Source organism: Haemaphysalis longicornis, unplaced genomic scaffold (genome assembly GCF_048455015.1).
Source record: "Haemaphysalis longicornis isolate Haplotype H1 unplaced genomic scaffold, Haemaphysalis longicornis Haplotype H1 scaffold_7, whole genome shotgun sequence".
NCBI lineage: Eukaryota > Metazoa > Arthropoda > Arachnida > Ixodida > Ixodidae > Haemaphysalis > Haemaphysalis longicornis.
This window is the reverse complement of record NW_027526422.1, coordinates 129,440,622-129,455,599: the sequence shown is the minus strand read 5'-3', so window position 1 is coordinate 129,455,599 and position 14,978 is coordinate 129,440,622. Positions and strand designations below refer to the sequence as shown.

Below are 14,978 nucleotides of genomic sequence, written 5' to 3'. Positions count from 1 at the left end.
TACGATGTCTTCCGCCGGAACCCCGAGCCCTGGAGGCGACGGCGTACATTCCCTATGGCCGCTGCTTATATATGACGAAACAAGTTAATTTTAATGACGTTGCGCGTAAGTATGGCCTGGGGACAACACTTGTACGAGATGTATTTCGTAACTGTTACCTCATCGCAGTATAGGCTTTGCCCCAGTACCGAAGCCTTTTGTATATAGAAGACTGTCACAGGCTAGAGAGTTTTATATGCACTCTTTTGCTTTTGCGACACCCCGCATAAGACGCGTCCAAGATCCGGGCCCCTATCACAAGTATCGCAAGTGGCCAGAAAGAAAGCTACAGCTAGCCCTTGGCCTGCAGTGGGCCTCAAGTGTACATTGTCATTCCAAAGGTAAAATGCAGACTGCGACAGGCGCCTTCACAAACCGGCCGAACCATCCCGCATATCTCTTGACCATATAAAAAATAAGCAACGTTTTCGTCTTAAAAGCACCAAAGATGTTCCCTACACCATGGTTGTTTTTTTATTTTTGTAGCAATTTCTCTAGCTGAACAAACCATAATAGTGCCACAAGTTAGCCGCCTCTGGGCTATTAGCCACCCAACTGGTGTCGAAAGTTGATTTGAAAAGCCAGAGTTTTCTTACTAAAATATCACTGAGTACCCTAACAAGCTCCATCTGTAGTAGAATACTATTACGGGACGTATTCCTCTGATCACACCTCACCGAAAAACTTCCTAATGAAGCAGCGCATGCGAATACGCCACGCCAGTAGCGCTACATGTGCCTCAGGACCTAGAATGTACATGCATCAATACTAACGTTGCCTTACGATTAGTTTTAAAGTAAACTTGGAGATTTCGTTCACGATTGAGCACAGAGAGTGTGCGAGGAGAACAAAGTCCACAGTTTATTACCAGGAAAACGAACTGCGACGTTTATTTATTGCATTTCTGGGCACAGATGCGTGTTTTCATGCAACTAGTGCATAGGCTGACCATGGCTCGTTTCTTTTTCATATTTGAATGGTTGTATTTTTAATGACGACATATACAAGTTGAGGTTTAATTGACCAGTTCGGCCTTTCTGCACCTGAAAATAAGCGAACACTGAAGAAGTAAAAAAATTGGCCGCGTATCTGCTCATTTCGTTGCAAATGTCGTAAAAAGACGTTAACTTAAGCAATGGAAGTGTTTGGGACTGTTGGTTCATACTTCACACAAAAAACAGCGCTCAAGACGGGACAGAAGGAAGGAGGCTACACATAGCGCTTGTGTGTAGCCTCCTTCCTTCTGTCCCGTCTTGAGCGCTGTTTTTTTTGTGTGAAGTCAAAAGACGATAGTCTTTGTACATATTTGCCAAGGAAATGCGCCCTTTGCTTTCCCGCTCACCTCTCATGCTGTTCCTGTTCCGTCGCGCTCATCCCAAGGTAAACATACTAAATGGTTGCTCAAGGCGGTTTTAATTTACCGCGTTCCATAGCTACAGGCGGAGTTGCTCGATGCCAGCGCTGCAGTACCGCGGAGACGCGCTTGAATCGAGGCTGCCGACTTCACGGTTTATAGAACCGCGATGCCGTGCTCCACGTGCGTTCCAAGCAGAACGTGAAACCTATCTAGTGGAACCTTTCTTTGCTGTTGCCGCTTGATTTCACATATGCCACCAGGAGGTGGCGCGGGCAACGGCAGGCGGCGGTTTTCTGCAGTAGATGTAGTACATCATTTGCTATAAATAAAACAAGAATTCAGGAATTTGTTAATAAAGGAGCACTGTAATTATCCCTTGTGTACTAATTCGCCGTCTTATAATTGCATAATGTCTTGTTCTTGTTCAAAAAAGTTGACAAGTATGAACATATAAACCGGGCTTAGACGTTGAAATTTTGCTGTGAGTATATAAGACTATTGCGCAGTAACCTTTTTACTTTGGCCGGGTGGCTGAATCAAGTTACAGACAGACGGACGGAGAGACAGACAAACCAAAGTTTCTGGGTTATAGTAGCCCAAGAAAGACTATCGTCTTTATTCAAACGACGGTTCATTCTCTTCCCTCGGCAGTTGAGCTAGACGGTTCTACACCGGCGAAAGGGCCGAGTTTCTAAGTCTAGGTGCTTATTTCAGAGGTTCTGGTGACGGGTGGGTCACGACTGCCACTAGCTGCCCTCAGCAACGGTCGTGGGCGCCATCGTCCAGAGGTGTGCTTGAAGACGGCTCCTTCACAGCGCCACCCACGGCTGAAGCCGTGCGGGGATAGCACATTGCCACAAGCGCTCTGCTTATACCCGGAAATCCTAGCAGAAAAGTTCAGAGGACTTCCTAGCCGTGGTGTCCAGTAAAGTCCTCGGCGGCTTTATCTCGTCGGAAAAAGTCTCCCCGGGCTGCACCGCGCACCTTGGCTAGCTAGGGGGCACACCTTGAATACATAAACTCCGCATTGTCTGGTCCCCTTTGTTTCCCCTCCACGATGTGCCTGGTGACATTGATCATTATATTACGAACTGTTTTGAAACAACTCTATCTCGACGAACAGTTTTCGTGATCTCCTGGAGCTAGGCGATCGCCGTTGCTGGCTCGGAAGACATTACGTAATCAAGGGGCTACTGGATTGTTGGAAAAGAGGTGTGTCCTTTTTTGGTGGAATATTTATGGTCAACAAGACTAAGTGATGACTGGTGACCCTCCGCGTTCCTGACACGATAACGGGGAAGATTAGGCGGAGCAATTGACGGCGATTTTTGTGCAAGGGTAACTCCGCCTCATCAAACAATACATACCAATGCTACTACCAAACTGAATTCTGCAGAGCCAATTCAGTACCCACGTGTCTCCATTCTTCGTTCTGAAGGTCAACAAGTCGAAAACAACAAAGTTTTCGGCCTGTTGAAACGCGGAAGCGAACCACACCGACGTACCAAACAAAACTTTATAAACCTAATACGAACTATACAAGCGCCACGAACATTTATAGAATAGTGCGCCAATGCGTATGCGGTGTACCCACGTGTTCAAAAGCAAGCAGAGGTAGTCAGGGGCACGTGCAAGGAACAAGGGTACGCTGCATGAGGTGCATATTCACAAAACGGAAAACACCTGTGTGAAAACCAAACTGGGTGGGTTGCTGTGGGAAAGCAACAGAAAACTCTGTATTTGGCTGGGTGAAGGAAGATAATCTTTTCCTTTTTGTCAAAAACAGCATCCATGTGTTTCTTTCCTAATGGCTGATGCAGCTATGGCAATAAAAGCTACGGCTTAAAGCGAAGTTCAATGCGGAGTCTTCCACTGATTTCTGAGTTTGGGACTCCGGCAGCACCAGCGAAATGATCGCACGTTTGTCTCTTCTGTTTCTTTGTATCTCCATGCCAATGGCTGTGAATACGGAAACATGCGTTGGAACTGCTGGTCCACCATGTAACGCCTCGTTGGTAAAAAAATCTATGACTTGTTCCTCAGAAAAAAGGCGAGAAAGAGCTGGGTGGTCCCGAGAGGTATAGTATATAAAGTCGTAGAAACAAAGAAGAGTTAACTTAAACACAAACCGCGCTCACCATCAAAATGATTGTTACGGCCTGTTCAGCTTTTGCATCACTGTTTAGGAATGTATTTCGTATTTTCTTAGGTGATCTTACCGAATGCTGCGGGCATATCTGCTAGAGCGCAATAAAACCGTACTTAGCCCAGGCTTACGATTTGCGTTGTCTTATTGCTTCTATTAATATCCAACCTTAAAGTCCGTCCAACAGAGGTGCACAGAAAGGGCGTAAACTTATAAACCTTTCGAAGTGGCCATTGATGCGTATTGAATTTGTCTATGCCTGCGTAACTTGCTTGGATGCCCTTAAACCAGAAAACTATTGTTCGCATTGCAGCCTGCGATGTCCAGCTGAGTGATAGAACAGTGATCGCACAAAGAGGAAGAGCCGCATGCCTTGCTTCTTTACCGGGACTCAGTGGTTTCCACCGCACATTAAGGGGCAACACGCTGCCTAGTGTAATCAGCAGCCCTGCCATTTCGTTACGCTCTAAATCTCTGAAAAAGGTTTGGGTGCTCTGGGTGGTGGTAAGTCTTTTTACTGCTGCACCACCGTGTGCAGCAGTGCGCGGTAGAGAACCATCATTCCCCTTTCAAGGCTGCAAGCATGAATTCTGAACAGCCAAAATCCGCGACAGTTTTCATAGTTCCCTAGACAGAATCGATTCCAACCAGAAACGTAGTCAAAAAGGTACAAGCTTAAGCTAGTGAACTTTTTTTTAAAGAAACGTCGCTTGTAAGCGGCTGCTGCTTGGCCTTAACGTATCCCCAACTACTTTTTCGGCCTACCACCTCCCAACCGAGCTAATTGGGATCCTGCTCGTTGAGAGGATGAATAACTAAAAGATATAAAATAAGATGCAGGCACAATTTGAAGAAGTCGGCGATGGCAAGACCTTTGCAAAAAAATTGTTCCTATAAAATTGACCCAAAAGCCTACCAAAGGTCTATACGCAGCTTGCCCATACTATTCGCAGTCTACAAATGTCCGTGCTGGGCTATTGGCCGCGAGGCCCAACACTGCAGAGGCCGGCGCTGCGATCGTTTTGACGTCACTGGTAGGATCCCCGTTCCTATCTTGCTGAGTACTTCAGCACGTACTTCGTTTAGGATGCGCGTTCCAAAAATATTTTCATGCTAATTTCCGTCGTTTGAAGCTACTTCTCAGTGCGTCAAGAGCAGTTGGACCTCATCGGGACTTTATAACCGTATCAACTGTGGTACATTATCCGCAAGCAACGTGATCGCTGTAGTGTATGCGAATGTATGCACCGAACTCGGGGTAAGCGTAAGCTGCGGCTCGTTTCCCCGATCAACAATGTATACTACGGCGATCGCCGAATGAAGTTTCTAGATTTTTTTGTTATTGTTTGTGAGAAATGTATAAAGCAGGAAATCATGAAGCGTGTATTGCTCGCAGAAACGCTCCGCACACGCACCCGCTGCGCCTGCCCGCACGACCGACGGAGCGGCTCGAACCGACGCAGGTCGCGACAGCAAAATTTGTCGCCGCTTTTTAAAATCACCGATGTCGTGAAAAAGTAGTTCCAAATTGATGAAAGTGGAGGTTAGTGTGGTGAAAAATTGTGCTAGGTAGTGTCATCAGCTGTGGTTTTCAAAGCGACGCTCAAATATCTGTCGCGATTTACGCCGACCGGCCGCGGAGGTCGGTCCGGCACCGCCGGCCCGTTCACGCGTGGTGTGGCTAGTGGCCGAAGGTTGGCCGAGGCCGTGGCAGGCATCTTGATCATCGATCGCTTAACATGCAATTACCGCGGATACAGAGTTCCACGTATGAGAAGGGGGTAACAGTGCGGTGATAAGTTGTGTTAGGTCGCGACGCTACGCATTCCTAACATTCGATTGTGCACCCGAAGCCGGCGGCGAGCTTGTTGGAGAAGACCCTGTCGTCGCGCGCGCGCGTGTTGCGTTTAGGTTCCCTTAACTTCTTGGGGGCCCTGAACGCTCGGTTCTTCTATTGTAAAACTCCACATTACCGCAAATCATTAACAACGTGTTTTACCTCGGACACAACCTCGCCTTCTGTAAGCAGTCGTGGGTTTCGAAATTGATGCTAGAGAAAGGCAGCTTCAATTCCCATGCCGAGATCATAATGACAAGTAAATATAGCCATGCCCAAACCCGCTCGAAGGCGCTGAAAACTCGCGTTCATAACATTCATACATTGCGGATAAGTTGTCGCGAAAAGTAAACATAGCCGTGCAGAGTACATGCTACGGCTGTGATCGTTAATCAAATCCGCACATAACTATAAAAACATTGTAGGGGAAATAGGCACTGCTTAAGATAAACTAGATCACAGCAGCACGTTTAAGCATGTGCGACGAAGCAATCCGATCACCGTTCGGTGTAATCACAAGTGAGCGACTCGTTTCCGTCGCTGGTACAAGGTGTTCCCATACACACGCAGTCTCGAACATGTCTCGTCACACGTATTTGATAATGAATTTAAAGCTTACTTTTCTAGGTTTCAGTTGCATCGTCCTTGGCGTTAGCTGGCTGCGTAAGAGCTGTGGGATGCGATGGTAGCAACTGCCTAAACGCGGCGGTGTCGCCTGGAACGAGAGATTCGCTAATTTTTTATCAGGATTGTTTTGTTCGGTCTGGAGACCACTTTTTTGGGTAATTCGCCTCGAATCCACAAGGGGAGGGGGGGGCGTGAGGAGACGGTGGTCACAACAAAAAAACACGTGGTCGCATACGCACAGGAACTGTGTTGTAGCAGACGACAACACGACCCGGCGTCCTGTAAGTGACGTCACTCATAGGTGGCGCCACGGGATGTCCTCGAGGCCAATTGCAAAAGCGTTACCGCACAGCTGTTATATCGCTGCTAATACTGAACCAGCGGTAGACAGGTAATAGTAAATTATTGCTTTACAGACTTTCTATAGCAAGTCGTGCTCAAAGAAACAACCTTTCGGCCCGGATTGACGGACGATAGGTGTGTATATGAGTAAATAAATGTTGAAATAAGTAGGAGTCGACGTTTCAACGGTTACTTGTACCATGAGGTCATTGACAGCTTCTGCGAGCGTGTGGAGGAAGCAATACTTCAGCCTTACACTGGACTCCCGATTCTCGTCGGGGCGTAATAAATGGTTATGGGAGTGCTAAAAAGTCAGAATAACATGCACAGAAGTGACCGGAATGTTACGGAGGCATCTTTCACCCTGCGGAGAGCATAACCGGAGAATATTTGGTGCTTCATTGATTGATTTGATTGATTTTAAGCTGTAACGGGAGCACGCAATGAAGGCGATGAGGCGCGCCGTAGTGGAGGCCTCCGGATTACTTTTTACCAACCGGGGATCTTTACGCGCGGCCCCTTTGTACACGCGGGCGTTTTTGCTTTTCTCATACACCAGAAAAGGGGCCGCCGCGGCCGGGAATCGAATCAGCGCCCTCGTGCTCAGCAGCCCAACGCCTGAGCCACTGAGCCACGGCAGCGGGTTTTGGTGTCTTCATCTGCTTTCGAAGCAATAAGAATGGAGTAGAAAAGGCCCACCAGAGAAATGTCGCATGAAATTGGTTTCCTTTGATTTTTAATTCCCCTCTTCCGAATGCAGAGATACCCTTGCAGATCACACAAAGAGTCCCCCAAAATACAGGTACGCCTGTGTTATAACTTAAGGTATTCTTGTTGCGGTACTGAGCGATGGCAAAATCTAAATTAGCTTATGGGGTAGTACCGCAGTGTTTCTGAGCAGCGTGAAATTTTTCCTAATTTCATACCAGTTGTTACGATACTGCAAAAAGTACATCCAATTTGGGCTAGTTTTCTTCGGTCCTACACATATTTAGTCGCAGGGGGTTGAAACTGCGCTTAGTAGCATTACTTTTTATGCTCGTACCTGCGTGTGGGGAGTAGTAAGACTTACTGCTTGTGCTAGTGAGAAAGGCTTTCTTTATGTGTATTAACCAACACCAAAAAGTCTCAATTTTCCTAAAAGGGGAGAAATGGTATGAGCAGTAGCGTTTTATCCCTTTATTGCTTGTTGTGGTCTGCTCAGTAACATTTTTTTCTTGTTTTGGGATGCCTACGGCTGACGCGCTGGCTAGAGAGGTAAACATTAAACTTCCTTCGCTTTACAAATAATGCAAGTCATACGGATTGCGGAACAAAAGTTTCAAGAAATCAATTTCTTGCCAAAATACTTCTTCTCTAACTTACGGTTGAACTCTCATAATAGAAGAACGCCAGCGTAGGTGATACCGCCAGCAATTTAATTATCGTTACCTTTTGCGTAAAGGAACAGCCCATCAGCGCTAGTGTGTTTTCACGCAATGTATAACTCGTACTGCATTTTTTGGCAATATAAAACCAGCTTCTTTTTACGCAGCGATAGAGCATGGGAGACGATGCATGATTTACGACCATGCCATCTAGTCGCAAAGAGGTGCGATTGATTTATTTGGCGTGTGTACACGGCGCCAATGACCAATCCCATGCAGGTGGAACGCCAGCGGCTCCTCCCTCCCCTATTGGTTTCGGTGGTGCGTCATGGTACCATGAGGCAATTTTTATCTATGCTACGGGACATATACCATGATTTTACTACTGAAAAGCATTGTAATACCAAGGTTTAGCCGTCCACGGCCTAAAGAAGAATCATAAGGGTTGATCACGTGCGCATGTCACTGAAGTGTTTTGCAGTGTCGTTAGCAAATTTGCGCTCTGTGACCCTCCAGTTGACACTACTGGCCGTCCCGATGAGGAAGGAGTAGGCTTTCGTGAAGGCCACTCCCAACCACAGCCTACAAAGTAAAGTAGACTGTGATCGAGTCAGCCCACACGGAAGACGACGCTGGAGTAGAGGGTCCTGGTTGTGGAGGCGCGGGTTCACAAAGTCCGGTGTATTCCATTGAGTAACGGAAGTCCTCCGCGCGAACTGACGAAGCAGCCTAGCGGCATCAGTCCTTGCAAGCGGAAGCAAGATGGTCCTTTCACTGTCATGGCCTGTCCGGGCAGCTGCATCAGCCGAGACGTTGCCGGTGATTCCAGGTTGAAGAGACAATCGACCATGTGCTTTGTTGTTGCCCCGAGTATTCATCGGAAAGACGCGTTTTGGCAGCCGAGCTCAGAAGATTGGACAATCAACAGTTCAAGCTAGAGACTATTCTAGGACAAATACCCCTACAATCGACTTCGCAGAAGGCAACAAAAGCCCTTCTGCGTTTTATGAAGGACACAGGTTTAGCTGAGAGACTCTAGTGCCCACGAAAGGACTAAAGTGTGTGCGCGACCCCGCTCCTATCCCCCCTTTTTCGCCTGCCATCTCTTTTATCCCCTGAACACCCCTTCCCCAGTGCCGAGTAGCAATCCGGGCTCTAAGCCTGGATAACCTCTCGGCCTTTCCTTTCGCTTTTCTCCTCCTCCTCCTCCTCCAGTTGAAAGTATTTAGGCCTCTATATATTTGTACAATAAAGCGTCGTCATAGAAGTTACATATATGAAGTGAAATGGCATTGCCGTCGCATTCCTATCCTAACTTTTGATGAAACACGGTTAAACACAGATGCTTATTAGAGGGGAACCAATAGCTCCTTTCCCAAATACCAATTCCAGTTAGTATTTATGTATCCTGATTGAACCCTGCCCATAATACCTTCGTCAAGACCCACCAGTATGTTGAAATGGCGGATATAAAATAAACATAAATTTGTATGATTTCTCCTTCGAGAAAAGAAAGTAGACGTTTACATTCTGGCCCATTTACCCCAGCCGTCTTGCGGATTGTAACTCAGATGTTCTTCATCGTGATGTTATGATATTATGACAATCAAGATATGAAATCAGTTCATGTTGTCTTTGCGTTCAGGTCTACTCCGCATTCCGAACCGCCTACCTTGCAGCCTTGACGCCGAATTTGACCCAGAATTGCGTTGTCTTGGTTCGCCTGGAGAACAACCACGATACAATGATTACCTACTTTAAAAACGGAACAGAAGCGTGAGCATATAAACCATTTCATGTTTCTGATGTGTTGCAGTGCCTTGCCCTGAATGCTCTGATATCCGGACACCTACTGTGTCCTGTAATACTAACGATCAATTCTTCAATATCTTCGTTCTGGAAGGAAAACATTGTATTGTGTTCAGAATTTTCGTGAATCACTCACCCGACAGTTCGCTGCACACCAGCAAGAAACATGTTGTTTATATCTTTTCACCTATTTTCTAACCACGAGGTTTTTTTTTTTTTGCGGCTGTGAATAAGGCAATTTTTTTAGAAATCGTGGCATTTAAAAACGCTGAATTTCAGCGGCGCCAGCCGAACAACGTCACGCTTATTAAGCACACGTTCATTAACCTTAACACTGGTTCCTCCAAAGAACAGCAGTAAAAAAGGCCGTCAAGACTAAAAGTGAGTTGTTTTGTCCTATTCAGCTAGCCTGCTTGAATACAGCAACCTTGTTCTCCAAAAACAGCTGAAAATGCCACATATGTAATCAGATATCTATTGTCGGTCCCCCCGTCGACACATTTGATCAACACCCTCTATTTGTGTAGGCTTGCTTCTGATGACAAAACTTGTATCGATGCTTTCAGATTCGCGTACAACAAGACCTATGCATTTACAGATGCGCCTGATATAGTTAATGTCACTGTCGATGTTGGTAAGTCCACCTGCTTTTTGGCGAGCTCTCTAAAAGGGCCATGAAGTCTATCGCTGCTTAAAAGTTCTTTCCGTGCAATGTCCAAACCACGTTTACACTGCGGGCTGTGTCTAGCACCCCCCATGTCACAGCACTTACAGAGCTTTTGCATGTCATCTTAATATTTTGACGACCGAACATCCAAAATTTAGTCTACAGGCCCCGAAAAAAGCAACCACTGCGGAAGAAATATACTAGCCCTAAATAAAGTAATTGGCTCGTTTTAGCTAAGCACATAAGACAAAAAATAGCAGCCATTGCAGTGAGCGAAGATAATTGACCTGAAAACCATTTTAGCACACGATGTAAAGGTGTCACAGAATCAGGGTGAAAGAAATAAGTAAATTTTATTTTGATATCAGCTGCTTTACTTGTCTGCCAGCACTCTTTTTTATGGAACACACAACCGATAAAACGCATTCACAGCGGAAGTGCACGAGACGCTGGTTTGCCCTGAGTCTTCCTCGTAAGGTGTTTTTTTCGGGATAGAAATTATTGAAAATTGTTGAGCTATCCGGGCCGCATTTTCTTCCTGTATAAAGTGGGGAGGCCTGCTAAGAACGCATGAAAACCTCCATTCAGACAGTTCATTTGGAGAGTAGAAGAAAAATATGAATAAATCAAGGATATATTATTCATACACTAGACGACATCTCCAGCAATGTGGGAGAATTAGTACTACAAAGAATCAGTGGGTGAACTTGTCAGTTCTTGTGAATGCTGAGAATGAAAATCAGGACGCACTTGCGCGTATTCAAAAGCGCGCTACTTGGATCACAGTCACCTATCTGCCAATCTCGTAATAAGTTATGAAGCAGAATATAAAGATCGTAGCAAGAACAATGAAATTAAAGTATAAGGCACCTTTACTAAGCGTAGAAGTAATTATGACAGAAAAGCTTCTGCGTATGGGAAATATACGTTTCGTACTGTCAAGCAACAGTTGATGACGATATCTTCAATTAGCAGATAAATATGTTGTTTTGTTGGGCAGCTACATCGTATAACTCACAACTTCTGCACCAGCAACGTTACAAAATTAATACAGAGGCACGTCACTAGAAGTAAATAAAGACGGGTAAGTTTATATTCGGACAAAAAGACAATTTGTGGCTAAGAACAACTCAGGCTGAAAAGTACAGGAGTGATCGGTTGGTAATATAAAAACAGACCATCGTTTTGCGTGGACATGCCCAGTTAGATTATTGGGATGGAATATGAGTTTTCTCTTTTGTTTTGGTCAAGATAATATTGAACTCTACTCACAATTACTATAGTAAACCAACTTTGGTTTCCCAGAAATGGTGTGGCCTCTGTTGGGGGGCACAAAAAGAACGCAGCCCGAGACTTGCTCAGAGAAAATGTGTAATCGGCGGCCTCATCTTTTAATACTTTTTATTGTGTTCCGCAATGCTGGTGATAGCTATAAAACCAACTCGATTCAATGGTGATTTATTCCTCACAAAAAAACAACATACAATGAGTCTATACAGGAGGAGGTCCGGGAAGTCAAAGACTGCAGGGGGACCTCCTATAATCCAAGCATCAGCAAGTAAACGTTTTAACAAACAGTGGTTACAATATCAAGTTGAAACAGACAAAACAGATGTTACAAAACTAAAATTGCACAATAATAGTAAAAAATCAAACAAAATGAACTTAAATGAACTGAAGATGAGCACGTAAGCTATTCTTGAAGGACTAAATATTTGAAGCACTTTTTGTCAAGTGAGGCAAACAGTTCCATTCATTAGCACAAGAAAAATGCACAGCTTATTTACCACAACTAGTTTGACCTTTAGGAAGTAAAACATTCTTATGCTACTACTCCCCCACTTACCTTCTCGTTGCAATTCATTTTTGCAGACCCCGGAACGACTTACCAATTCCACATGCAGTATGCTGACTCCGAAGCCTGTTATGTAGCGAACTTCGAAACTGAAGACATTGGTAAGAAACTTTTACAGAAACCACGGGTGTTCCTAGCCTTTCTATTGGCGATATTGATGGCTTCTCGGTGGCTTGCAACTGCGCTATCACGATTGAGCGAAAAGTAGGACGTTTAGACACATACAAGCAAAATGGGGCTCGATTCTGATTATATCTGGCCCAGTAAGTTGGAGAACAGGGTCAGTTGTTAGTGCATTTTCGGCATCGAAATTGGAGAAGGGCCGCAGTGCGAGACACCTGGACAAGTTATCACTTACAACGGAAACGTGCATTGGAAAGAACGTATAAATACACATCACTTCAGTCGCCTTATTATACTAATGATATATAGATAACGTTTATTTTTAGCTTCACGGTGCACTTTCGCGGAGTAAATAAAAGGACTCCAGGTTAGTGCGAAGGACAATGCCTAGTAAGGCCCTGTAAACAATACTTGGAGACACCAATAGTCGCACGCGTCATGAGGTAACGTAGCCCTGTCGCGTCCGATTTCTTTAGCGCATATCTTAGGTTTTTTGTGTCTTATAGTAAATAGGGCAGGCCTCCAGAGTCATGTCGTGACGGCAGATTCCAAATTTAACTAATCCACAAAATCCTGCTTCTGCTTATGCCGCCCGGCAGGCGACAACACCACCCGTGAACAGATTCCCAACACGACCTTCCCCTTTTCTTTGGCGAGGTCCCAGGGCAGGATTCACAATCTCGGTGGTACAAGGTCTCGTATTCAGTGTTTGAGTTTTCCTTGGCAGCCATTCGTGTCACCAAAGGAAATATTCGGAGTACGGCGGGCCATTACAGGGTCGGAATATTCAGCAATAGCCACAGAAAGCTTACTGGAAGTAATGTCCGCGCAAAGCGAAATTCATGACAGAGTAACCCTTAAGTATTGTTGGAAATGGGGATGAAGAATGTTTCGAGTAACTTTAATGATGAGCGTAACAATGTGCACATGGCTGCGGTCTAAAACAAATCACTAAGTTATGTGTGACGCTTTCTGAAGTAGACTCTGCGTTGACACTACACTGGTACGACAAAGTGGCCACGAATCTCATTGGTTTGTTGTAAATGTCACCAAAAGACCATAGCCTTCGTACGACCTTTGTCACCTTGCAAACTACCATTCTTCCCTCGCGCTCACCCGTTTCCCTCGCCCATCGTAAAACGCCAGAAAATCCAAGTTTCCTCAATATCATTCAATTTTCCCGCGTCTGCGCTGCTTGGTCACAATCATTTAAAACCTTTCAAGGCGAATGTATTAGGCTCCAAATTCTGCGAAAAGTACCTTTGATGCAACAATACTAGTTATTCGGACTTGAAAGTAGCAATTCAGGTAACTAATAAGTAAATAAATAACATGTATTATCAGATAGAATTTGAACCCATGTCGGCGCAGTAGCCGAAGAGTGCCCGAGCATCGGCCACACTAGGTGGCCCCTCGTTAAAGCTTTACCATTGTGTCCCAACAGCTTCTCAGTACGCACTTTTAACATATCCAGAAGTCGCCCGCTACTACCAGCTTCACCGCAGGCAGTTTACCCACTGAACCGGTAGCTCGGGCACGCTGCCGGCAACAGGTTGCGCCTCCTACAAACGGACTGCTTCCCCAACAGAATCACGCCTACACACACGCACCCACGTATTTATAACATCAAAGAGCAAGCACCGCGACAAATCAGATACACACTTCCATTCGCTCTGGCTGTGCCCACGCGAACGATTTCCCTGTGTCCCATTCCTCCCTAATGCGGACAGGTCTCAGGAAGCTCGGACGTGGTGCTTGAGGAAAGTAACCGCACGGGCCCTTGCGGCCGTTTGAAGCCGTATGGGCCTCAGCTAACCCTCCCACCGAAGTCCTTGTTGCGAAAAATTAATTGGGTCTCTCTCTCTTGCTCTCAGAAAATGTGCTGTATCCGCACGCTGGCGGCGTAGAACAAAAGTTGTTGTTGCTCCTTTCCTCATTGCACATGACCATTTTGGGAAGCAGCCCGGAATAGGGAGCTTTCTGAGGCCAATGCGCCCACTGTATATACTCACGAAACCTGCAGTTGAAAAAAGAAGTAGAATAGCGCGTGCTTGTGATATCACTTCACATGGCCCTTCACATGGTTTCACCTCACATGGCGTGCGATGGCACTTCAGCAGAGAAGATGCACAGCGGCCGCGCAGAACCCTGATTTTAGGGAAGCTAAAAAGTGTGCCAGTCTGTTTGCTGGTGTGGTTCAATACGAAAGCCAGGAAAGAGATACAAGCGTGGTATAGCAAAACAGAATCTGGCCGGGTTATATGGTACCAAAATACCAAGAAACGAACGTGAAGAAAGGGAGGCAGATACGATGAAACCAAAAAGAGTTAGTTAGGCATCTTCAGTCTTCTACTGCCAAGCAAGTGATCAGACATTTGTTGTCCGATTAGTTCTTTGTGCTTGTAGACTATATCACACACACGCACACACACACACACACACACACACACACACACACACACACACACACATGTATCACATTCACGCATTAGTCTGTGCGAAAACAAACACGTGTCTTTTCTATGCAGAATTTACGACACAGGGTGTGGCTGGTTTGCATGACCTTCGTTGTAATGCGTCACACATGCGCATAAAATTGGTATAAAATCGTGTTGAAATGCATTCTTCGGCCATGCAGGCTGCCGCCTTTGGGTATTCAAGAACGCAACTAGCGAACAGGTCACAGCATGCAAGGAGGGCCAGGCCCAGGTGTGCCAAGGAACTATCAACGACACCTGGGATGAAGAATCGTGCGGCAGTATTCTGAACGGCATTTAATGCTTGCAATAAAGTTCTGCTTTGAATAGCA

General features: G+C 45.7%; 1 protein-coding gene across 1 annotated transcript; it reads left to right on the top strand.

The window, feature by feature from the left end:
• Positions 1-3,217: 3,217 nt before the first annotated feature.
• On the top strand, positions 3,218-14,978 carry LOC144145117 (uncharacterized). Its single transcript, XM_077676618.1, has 5 exons — positions 3,218-3,411; positions 9,361-9,491; positions 10,091-10,158; positions 12,064-12,147; positions 14,808-14,978. Exons 1-5 carry the CDS (start codon positions 3,307-3,309, stop codon positions 14,945-14,947), a joined length of 528 nt encoding a protein of 175 aa, XP_077532744.1. The 5' UTR covers positions 3,218-3,306; the 3' UTR covers positions 14,948-14,978.

Excerpts from the sequence above, each read along its gene's own strand:
- LOC144145117 (XM_077676618.1), top strand. The coding sequence starts at position 3,307 with ATGATCGCACGTTTGTCTCTTCTGTTTCTTTGTATCTCCATGCCAATG. Across the intron at positions 3,412-9,360 it reads CACCATGTAACGCCTCGTTG|GTCTACTCCGCATTCCGAAC; the intron begins GTAAAAAAATCT and ends CTTTGCGTTCAG. Across the intron at positions 10,159-12,063 it reads TAATGTCACTGTCGATGTTG|ACCCCGGAACGACTTACCAA; the intron begins GTAAGTCCACCT and ends TCATTTTTGCAG.